At 39.1% G+C, this 11441-nt stretch overlaps 1 protein-coding gene across 1 annotated transcript; it reads left to right on the forward strand.

The window, feature by feature from the left end:
* Positions 1-5463: 5463 nt before the first annotated feature.
* Positions 5464-7239, forward strand: LOC133881084 (uncharacterized). The gene has a single exon (XM_062320048.1). The coding sequence runs from the start codon at positions 5464-5466 to the stop codon at positions 7237-7239; it is 1776 nt and encodes a 591-aa protein (XP_062176032.1).
* Positions 7240-11441: the final 4202 nt, after the last annotated feature.

The raw sequence follows: 11441 nt of genomic DNA on the forward strand, positions 1-11441 counted from the left end.
AGCGGTTGACAAGGGATCCAAAATCATAGGAGTGGGTATCATTATCCGTGATCATAATGGGGAGGTATGTGCTTCATCGTGTTCTACCAGACCACATGTTGTTGATCCGTTTGTAGCTGAGGCTTTGGGAGCAAGACAGGGAGTGGAGTTATGTATTGAGTTGGGGCTTCAATCAGTCTTGTTGGAAAGAGATGCAAAGGACATAGTCAATGCCATTGCCAAGGGAGGTGTGTCTTCGGGAAGTTGTGGTAGTATTATTGATCATACACGTTCTCTCCTTTCTCAAGTCCATACTTGGGCAATTCAGCATGTTCCTCGTGAATTCAACGCAGCTGCCCATAAGTTAGCGAGATTTGCAATTGATCAACGTCAACACTGAGTTTGGAGGGATTCATTTCCTCTTTTCCTTGAATCAAATGTACTAGCTGATAAGCTAGATGTTCTTTCTTGATTTTAATAGAAGTTCTCTTTAAAAAGAAAAAAGAAAAGAAAAAAAAAGGCTAATAATACAAAGGGAACCATAAACTTCTTGGAAGTTGCCGCCAATTCTTTGAAAAAATTAAAATAAGAAATCATGTACACGAAAATTCAGAGCATAAAATTGATAGTATCCATTTTAATTGGAATAGGGAGTATCCTTACCCTATTTTGTAAAGCCCCCCCTAAAAACATGCCTTTCACAAAGGAAAAAGAAAATAATGTAAAGGTGTTAAAAATAAAAAGTTACAAGAGGTAACAACTAACGGGGTGGATGTTAAAAAAATTAAAAAGATTCCAAACAACAATAGGAACCCCTTTCTTCTTTCATTCATCACAAAAAAGAAAAAAAGGAAAAAAGAAAAAAGAAATAGAGTTTTTTTAATAATATTTTTAAATATTCGATATTTTATATAAAAATTAATTATATTATGTATTATAATTAAAAAAACATCATTCTAACTTTTTTTTTTTTTTTTTTTTTTTTTTTTTTTTTTTTTCTGAGGCCTCAATTTATATTGAAACGTCGTTACCAATAAATTTAGAATGCGACGATTTCTTCCCCAAACTTTCAAAAAAATTCATTGTCCCCATATGTGTTTGCAAAAATTATGCTAAAAGTTTTTTCAATAAGACAGTATATGATACCAATACAAATTCAGGAAAAAAACATGAAAAAAAAAAAATCTAAAAAAAAAAAAAAAAGGAAAAAACTCATTGCTATAACAGGTGGTGGTTGAGGCACCTCCTTGGCCAAATGGGGGTGCCCTACTAGTGGTGGTTGCAGAACCCCCTCTTGTGTTAGTGGTGGTTTGCGCAACCACCCACCTTTTGACCCAAAGTGGATACCATTTGGCCAAGGGGTGGCTCGGCAAACCCTGTCCATTAATGGATATTTCATTTTTTCTTTTTATTTATAAATTGTATTTTTGTCTTTGTTGGGACATTGTCAATTAGGTTATAGTTTGCGGGCTATGTAGACTTTCCATTAATTTTATTTTCCAAACTAATAATGTAACAAACCAGGGTAAATGTAAGCCACATTTCAAATATCTCTAAAAAAGAACTAGTCAATTTGGAGCTTCCTTAAAATCATTTCTAATGTTGAGGCTCACATCATGTGGAAAAATCATATCATTTAATGCTTGAATAACATCTATTGTTTTCATTTACAATCTCATGCATAAATATTTTTATCTACTTTCAAATTGAATTTACTTTCCTCGAACGCTAAGATCTAATCCTAGATATACCAAAATGTGGTACAATTCAAACCTTAATACTAGCCAAACAACTAAAACAAACTAGTCATCTCAAATTAGCAACAAGACTAGCTAAATCCAAGATTACATGATGTGGACGGAAAATTGCCAGAAATTTTTGTAGAAGAAGTTTGCTTGCAAGACTTGGAAAGACTCAAATCTTAATGGAATTGACGATTCTTGGCTTCTTGGAGTATTAAATTATTAATTAAATGATTAAATTCATATTTTTTTGTTAATTTAAGTTTTTGATACAACTAATAATTTAAAATATGTTTCTCTAGTTATATTATGTTCTTTTATAGATGTGCTTAAGCTATGGTGTGAAAATTTCAATTTCATATTATCAAATTACAGCACAACCAACATGCAATCATCATATTCAAATTAATCAGGAACCAAAATACTGTGTTTTGCCCCAAAATACTTTGATCACATGTTCACAAGTTCAAATTAATCAGGATCCTTTTGTAATTCCAATTTCAACAAGTAGATGAACCTCAATTTAATGCATGTCTAATGACATTTGTGCCAACCATAAATTAATTAAGAATCATATCATAAGAGAGATAATTAGTCTTTCTATTAAGGACCATAATCCAATTCTCAAATGTCAACTACATCCAAAACTTCAAGATTTGTTTGAATATCATTTTTGGTCTTTCCTTTCACCTACCTCATTTCTCATCAAAATAGCATACCATGAAAAATTAACAATCTTGTAATGATAGTAAATGCTCTGATTTTAAAATATCCTTTATCTAATTTAAAAATAATTATTTGCATTTTAAGAATAAAATCCACAACATCTCGATCCATAAAATTAATCCTCAAAATTGGGTTGATAGAATTTTTTCTAACCCATTATGTAAAATTTTCATGTGTCTCTTAGCATAAAAAAAACATAAATTTTTGTATTTGTATGCAGGAACACGGTTCTTTTATTAATGGAATTTCTTCTATTTCTATAATTCTATTAAAAAAGTATGTGATTCATGCTCAAGAGACAGAAATAGATTCCTCTCCATTTAAGTGAAATGGTTATATAGTATCTATTGTACGGATAAGATTTAAAGTTAGTCTATTTAATGGTTTACATGATGTTAATGTTGGAATGTCTTTTAAAAAATTTAAATAATGTGATATTATTTACATCGTTAGATGCACCAAAATTAAATCTTGACCATGAAATAGATACTATCAATTTCAAATGAAATAGAGATGATCATGTCACAAAAGACACATGGACCAATTTGCCAAGAAAATCTGTATTAAAAGTAGATACATTGAATATAGTTTCAAAATTAATGATATCATAATTCTTCAATGTCCATTAAATAGGAATTTCCCCACTTGGCCAAATACGATTTATAAATGTGCAATATTAATTAATATGATTGAGCATAATTCTCAAATGTAAACCAAATCCATTTTTTTTTTTTTTACCACTTTTGGCTAAATTAGACTGGGGACCACGCCTCATGAAGCGGAGGTCACTAGTTCGAATCTCCCCCTCCCCCTCTTGTGTGGACATGTCAATAAAAAAAAGATTCACAACACACACATAGATGTGCTATATATATATATATATTGATTATATTTTCTTTCACTTTTTTCATCCTCCCATTTTTAAAAATTACCATTAAATCTGTGGGGCACATATGAGGGACCCATATGGAGCCCACAGTTTCTTAGTTCCACTCTTCGATATAAATGCACACGGGTATTATATATAATTGTGAATTTTCGAGAGATGGAACTCTGAATTTAATTTTTGGTAGTCCGATTGTATTGAAATTTTTTTAGGAGCAAAAGTAAAATAATAATAATAATAAAAATAAAGACTTGGAATAGTTGTTTTAAATTTTTTTTTTTTTTTTTTTTAAATATTTTGTTGAGTGGGCTTTGTCACTGATTCAAGAAAATCAATAGATCAAGTGTTTCTTATTTAATAAATAAGTAAGAAAATAGGAAAAATATGAACCAAAAAAAAACCCCCTCCTGAACAAACAACCGATTTTAAAATACCTTTATGAATTTTCAAGTGTGCTAAACTGACTCATTAAAATATCAAAATGTGTCAAAAATGTCACTTTATTATGATATTCCCTATAATACCATTGCCACGTGTCGTATATCTCATTAAAAAAATAATAAAAATTTAAATTTAAAATTCAAGGAAAATAATATTAAAAAAAAATAAAAAATAAATAACAAAATCTGAAGAGGTGGCTTGGCTACCCCCATTTTGGCCAATGGGCGCACCTTAGCCACCGCAATGTCGATTTGAGGGTGGCTGAACCAACCTAGTTTGGCCTTGGATGTGGTTTGGTCACCCCCAGATCGGCCGTAGTGCCACCCACAAGGCCATTGGTGGTGGTTTCGGCTACCATTTTGCCATTTGGGGACGGCCGAACCAGCCTCAAGGGCCTTTGGGGTGGTTAGGCTACCCTCATATCGGCCGTAGGGGGTGATTCAGCCGCCCTCATTGGCTAGAATAGGGTTTGTTGGCAACCCTCATTGGCCAAAATGAGGGTGGCCAGCCACCCCCATTGGCCCAAAGGGGTGGCTGAAGCCATCCCTTCAGAATTTTTTTATTTTTTTAGTTTTTAAAAAATACTTTTATCTTTTCCTTTATTTGGATTTGGATTTTTTTTTTTTCAAAATGAAATATACGACACATGGGAAGGGTATTATAGGAATATACTAAAAATTGGCACTTTTGGCACACTTTAGTAGTTTGATGGGTCACTTTAGCACACTTAAAAATTTAGGGGCGTAATTTCAAATCGGTTGTTAGTTCATGGGGCTTTTTTATATTTTTCCCTAAGAAAATTTTAAAGTTAGCAATATTAATTCTATGTGTTTGACATGTTGTGGTAGTTCAAGGGACCCATATGCCACTTTTTAAAGTTTGGAGATGTAAATGAAAATGTAGTGATAGTTTAGGGGGCTAAAATGAACTTTCCCTTTAAGGAATAGATGCTTTATTTTAAAAATGTAAATCATTTGTTTCCGCTAATTGAATCAATTGAAATGCTATTGTTTTATCAATAGAGATTAATCTAAAACAAATAAAAGCCTTATCAAATTGGAAAATGGAAGCCTTCTCCCTTCCTTTAACTGTCAAGGCATCACGAGAGTCAGTTGTTATCAATGATCTTTTCTTTTCTTTTCTCTTTTCTCTCTTTTTTTTTTTTTTGGTGTGTGTGTATGTGTGTGTTTTTGATAGGAACCGTGGCCGTGGTTGGAGGAGTAAGAAGCCTAATCCGCGTTATGTGGATTAAGCTTCCACGTGGTGATTAGGTGAAGTTCAAACTGAGAAGTTGATTGCTATCACACTTCTCCGTTGAGTAGCGATAGAGCTACAACTATGTTTCCTTCAAATTGTTATGTTTATCTTTTGCTTATGTTTATCTCTTTTGCTCTATGTTATCGTTTGCTTTATTTAAGTTGGGAAGAAGGAGTAATTAAGTAGGAATAGAGTTCTTATCAGATGGGTTGTTCATGCCCAGTAGGAGTAGTTGTTTATTTAAGGGAGGAAATAGCCAAGAGGAGGGGGAGATATAACACATTGGTGTACGGTGTTTTCCTACCTAAAGTGGAAAAGGGTGTTTTCCTACCTTAAGTGGATTATTTATCAATTCCAGTATCATTTCTCATTCAATTCCATTCACAACCCATCCATCAATCTAGTAGATCCTTATCAAGTGGTATCAAAGCAATGTCGACCCAGAAGGACCGCATTGAGAAGTTGGAGACCGACGTGCATGAGATCCGTGCATCTATACAGAATTTGGAACGATCGTGGAAAGAAATTTCTGATCGATCAGCAAAGGAGAAGGAGAGCCAAGAACGGTCAATGCAGATGAACATCACCCGAGCAGTACAGGAGGCTTTGGCCACATTTGCAAAGAAGCAAGGGGAACCACCGTACCATCCAGAGAAGGAGAAGGAGAAGGAGAAGGAGGACAGTGCAGAGGGCTCTAATCCGCGGTTTAGTCACCATCGTGACCACCGAGGAGACGGGCAGCACTTTCGGCCTATGAAGATGGAATTTCCTAAATTCCGGGGAGATGATCCTATCATTTGGTTGGATCGTAGCACTCAATTCTTCGAGTTTCAAGCCACAGCAGAGGAGCAAAAGGTAACACTTGCAGCTTTTTATTTGGAAGGTGAGGCAAACCAATGGTGGCAGTGGGTAAAAAAGATTTATCAAGCGGAAGACAAACTTATCACATGGGCCATCCTTGAGAAGGAATTATTGGCTAGGTTTGGTCCAACCGAGTATGAAGACTATGACGAGGCCCTATCTCGTGTCAAACAGAAAGGCAGCCTGCGAGAATATCAGAAAGAGTTTGAAAAGTTGGCCAATCGCGTGGTGGGATGGCCACAAAAGGCGTTGATCGGCACCTTCTTAGGCAGGTTAAAGGCCGACATCTCGGCTGATGTCCGAAAATTCAAGCCACGAACACTCTGCGAGACCATTGAATTTGCGCGAATGCGGGAGGATGAGCTGGCCCATTCGAAGAAGAGTCCATACGCAGACACGTCAAAGTATAACCCAAAGACATCATGGGGTAGCAGCACCACGTCAACAGTGAATTCCAGTTCTAAAACTTCAGCACAACCAGCAGTAAAAAAAATTTCATGGGAAGAAATGCAGAAGAGAAGGGAGAAAGGTTTATGCTTCAACTGCAATGATAGGTATGTACCAGGACACCGTTGTGCAGTCCCACATGTGTTCATCATTGAAGCTGATCCAGAGGAGGAAGTGGAACCTGAGATTGATGCTGAAGAAACAGAAGGGGGACAAGTTCCTCAAATTTCACTCCATGCTCTAACAGGTTATACAGGACCCAAGACAATGAGGGTCTCTGCTCAAATAGGAGTTCGAAAAATCCTAGTCCTTATCGACAGTGGGTCTACCCACAATTTTGTTGATCACAAAATTGCCAAAACACTTGGACTACCGATCACTCCAACCACAGCATTCTGGGTGACCGTAGCTAATGGGGAGCACTTATCATGCAAGGAAAAGTATGTAGATGTGAAGTTACAGGTGCAGGGATTGACCTTTACGGTGACCCTATTTTCTCTTCCATTAACAGGGCTGGATGTTGTTTTGGGGGTCCAATGGCTGGAAAAATTGGGTCCAGTAGTGTGTGATTGGGGACGTCTATCCATGACCATCACGCGAGATAACCGGCAGTTTGAAATCTTGGCGTCAGCCGAGAAGCAGGGACAGGCCATTAGCAATTCTATGCTAACCCGGGAAGTGCTCAATGGGGGAGAAGTTTTTGCCATTGCAGTCCGAACAATCCAAGGGGCTGAAGCGTACCAACTTGCACCTGAAATACGACGGATACTCGCTGATTTTCAGCAAGTTTTGGAGGAACCTATAGCCTTACCGCCAGCTAGGGACTTCGATCATCGGATTGCCCTTAAAGAAGGAGCGGGGCCTGTCAACGTCAGGCCTTATAGGTACGCTCATTTTTAGAAAAATGAAATCGAAAGGCAAGTTTCTGAAATGCTTAAATCTGGATTGATAAGGCCAAGTAATAGTCCATTTTCATCACCAATTTTACTTGTCAAAAAGAAAGATGGTACGTGGAGGTTTTGTACAGATTACAGGGCGTTAAATGCAGTAACAATCAAGGATCGTTTTCCCATTCCAACCGTGGATGACATGATTGATGAACTACACGGATCTGAATATTTCACCAAACTGGACCTAAGAGCAGGGTACCATCAAATTCGCCTCCATATTGAGGACATCCACAAGACGGCGTTTCGGACTCATAGCGGCCACTACGAGTATGTGGTAATGCCATTTGGATTATGTAATGCCCCGTCAACTTTTCAGGCAGCCATGAATGCGATCTTTCGGCCTTACTTGCGTAAGTTCATTCTCGTATTCTTTGATGATATTTTGATTTATAGTCCGAATTGGGATAGCCACCTGCAACATATTCGAAGGACCTTGGAAATCTTAGCCAATCACAAATTTGTGGTAAAGCCCAGTAAGTGTATCTTCGGCCAGACAGAGGTGGATTACTTGGGTCATCTTATTACTATAACGGGTGTCAAGGTAGATCCCCACAAGATTGCAACAATGCAATCATGGCCTCAGCCCAAAACGATTACAGAATTACGGGGATGCCTCGGGCTTACCGGCTACTACCGAAAATTCGTCCAATTTTACGGTATCATTGCTCGCCCCCTTATCCAATTGTTGAAAAAGGGTCAGTTTGGATGGAATCCGGAGGCCGAAGCAGCGTTTGTCGCTCTTAAACATGCCATGACCACGACACCAGTGTTGGGATTACCTAATTTTTCTGAAGTTTTTGTCTTAGAAACAGATGCATCGGACAAGGGCATTGGAGCGGTTCTGGCTCAAAATGGCAAGCCATTGGCGTATATGAGCAAGGCAATCGGGCCACGACAGAGAGGCTGGTCTGTATATTCCAAGGAGATGCTTGCAATTATAGAAGCAATTAGGTTGTGGCGTCCATATCTTTTGGGCCTCCGTTTTCAGATTTGGACCGATCAAAAAAGTTTGAAGTTCTTCTTGGAGCAGCGGGTGGTAACTCCAGAGCAGCAAAAATGGGTTTCTAAGTTATTGGGATATGACTATGAAATCATGTATCGACCAGGAAGGACAAATTCAGCAGCTGATGCCTTATCTCGCCGGCCAGTGCAAGTAGCCGAATTGTTGGAGGAGTCTGAATTGGTAGCAGATCAAGAGAATACTGAGCACCAATTGCAGGCCATAAGCAGCCCTCAATTTCACCTTTGGGCTGAGCTACGCCACCTCAATGAAGCTGATCCTTATTTGGGAGTATTGCGTGAAAAGCTGACAGACCAACCTGAGAATCATCCTCACTTGCTAGATCGAGAAGGACTACTATTTTATAGAGGCAGAATTGTGATTCCACCAGCATCATCTCTTTGCACCACCTTGCTGGCCGAATTCCATAATTCTAAAATGGGAGGTCATTCTGGAGTATTACGGACTTACAACCGGATTGCCCAATCTTTTTTTTGGGAAGGTATGAAATAAGATGTTAGAAGATATGTTGCAACATGTGACACATGTCAACGAAATAAAAGTGAAACCCGCTCCCTAGCCGGTCTTCTACAGCCCCTACCAGTACCATCTCAGGTATGGGAGGAAATTTCTCTTGATTTTGTAGACGGATTACCTCCTTCAACAGGAAAAACCACAGTCATGGTCGTAGTTGACCGTCTTACCAAATATGCTCATTTCATAGCATTAGCTCACCCTTATACAGCAAAGAAAGTTGCTGAAGTTTTTATTGCCAATGTGGTCCGTCTTCATGGAATGCCGACAGCTATGGTAAATGATCGTGATCCCATTTTCTTGAGCACTTTTTGGAAGGAATTTTTCACGCTGCAGGGGACTCAGTTGAAAATGAGTTCCGCATACCACCCACAGTCCGATGGTCAAACAGAGGTGGTAAATCGTTGCCTCGAACAATACCTCCGCTGTCTTTGTAGTCAACACCCCAAGATATGGGCCCAACAGTTACCATGGGCGGAGTACTGGTATAATACAACTTTCCATCAGTCGTTGGGAACTACTCCCTTCCAAGCACTTTATGGACGCCCAGCCCCGACGGTGGTTAATTATTTAGTGGGAGCAGCTGTAGTGGATGAAGTGGACAAAGAGTTGAAGGACCGGGATGAGTTGCTGCAGCAGTTGAAAACCAACCTCCAAAAAGCTAGCAACAGCATGAAACAACAAGCAGATAAGAAGCGTCGAGACTATATATTGGAAGAAGGTGACTGGGTGTATCTACGCCTTCACCCGTATCGCCAACACAGCTTGTTTCGGCGAGCTCATCAGAAGTTGGCAAGTCGATTTTTCGGACCTTATCAGATTCTGGAACGCGTTGGTGCTGTTGCTTACAAACTGGCTTTGCCTGACACAGCACGGGTTCATCCGGTTTTCCATGTATCCCTCTTAAAGAAGCAGATTGGCGACAGGTCCAGGATTACCACTCATATTCCACCCTTTTCAACGGACAACACACCGGTGCTACAACCTTTATTAGTGAAGAATTACCGTTGGGTTAAGCATGGTGACAAATATATTGTGGAAGCTTTGGTCCAATGGAGTAGTCTTCCGCCTGAAGATGCCACATGGGAAGGAGTTGCTTGTCTTCGCCAACAATTTCCGAATCTCGACCTTGAGGACAAGGTTCGTGTTCAAGAAGGGACGATTGATAGGAACCGTGGCCGTGGTTAGAGGAGTAAGAAGCCTAATCCGCGTTATGTGGATTAAGCTTCCACGTGGTGATTAGGTGAAGTTCAAACTGAGAAGTTGATTGCTATCACACTTCTCCGTTGAGTAGCGATAGAGCTACAACTATGTTTCCTTCAAATTGTTATGTTTATCTTTTGCTTATGTTTATCTCTTTTGCTCTATGTTATCGTTTGCTTTATTTAAGTTGGGAAGAAGGAGTAATTAAGTAGGAATAGAGTTCTTATCAGATGGGTTGTTCATGCCCAGTAGGAGTAGTTGTCTATTTAAGGGAGGAAATAGCCAAGAGGAGGGGGAGATATAACACATTGGTGTACGGTGTTTTCCTACCTAAAGTGGAAAAGGGTGTTTTCCTACCTCAAGTGGATTATTTATCAATTCCAGTATCATTTCTCATTCAATTCCATTCACAACCCATCCATCAATCTAGTAGATCCTTATCAGTTTTACATCTATTAAGCAACAAGACCTGCATTCCTATGAGGTATGCTCACTAATTGAAGACTCACGCTTTCTTCCCGAAGAAGACGTCGTTCTCTGATCCATGAATGCTTCCTCGTTAGGAGTGAACGGACTAGTAGAACCGTATCCCAAGAACACGACTCAGGGAACAGAGCGAATCCCGGGTGACCATAATGAATCTTGAACGTCAACAATGGCTTTTAGCTTAATGAATCGAGAATGTAGTGGAATAGCTCGTCGACGGAGAGAAGGATCAGGAAGCACTTCCAAGAGCAACAGATGTGAGTTAGCTTAATTAAGAAGAATGGTTCCAACCTTACCATAGGCAGGTGTCGTACTGAAAGATTATCCCCTACTATATCCTCCCCAACATATAGGTTCCTGCTTTATACAAGCAAGACAAGGGTCAGTCCCCTAATGTCAAGCATTGAAAAGCTCCACTTATGATAGCACAGGGATAAGATCAATTGAAAGCTTAGCTTCACGTGCCGGCGACTGGAGAGAGCCTGGTCATCAGGTTTTCAGACCCGTTATAGGTGCCTATCAAAGGCTTTTAGATGATTAAACTTATGTGTCTGCTTCTGTTGTTGCGTATGTACTGGTGTCAGATCCTTTATGAATTGGAAGAAGGATATCTTGCAGCTTACTGAAAGGGGAGGCCTAAACAAGACATGGTGTGCTTTGTAACAGGCATGGTCAACATGTGGGCAGCCATCGTTGTCTCCTTCAGCATAGAAGAAGACTCCCCCCGAGCCTTGCTTTACTCTTTGGAGGCACCTCCCTTTAAGCCAGGCATACTCGCTTGCTAGCAACCGTCGTGATGAGAAGAAGGGATTAATGTACCCAAAACTGGCGTTGGATTTGAAGATGGGAAGAATTGTCGCATATAAAGTGAATGTTCATGTTAGTTTTTAGGAATTACTGTAGGACGATGGAGGCTATATCAAATATAT

This window comes from Alnus glutinosa, chromosome 11 (assembly GCF_958979055.1).
Source record: "Alnus glutinosa chromosome 11, dhAlnGlut1.1, whole genome shotgun sequence".
Lineage (NCBI taxonomy): Eukaryota > Viridiplantae > Streptophyta > Magnoliopsida > Fagales > Betulaceae > Alnus > Alnus glutinosa.

Excerpts from the sequence above, each read along its gene's own strand:
- LOC133881084 (XM_062320048.1), top strand. The coding sequence starts at position 5,464 with ATGTCGACCCAGAAGGACCGCATTGAGAAGTTGGAGACCGACGTGCAT.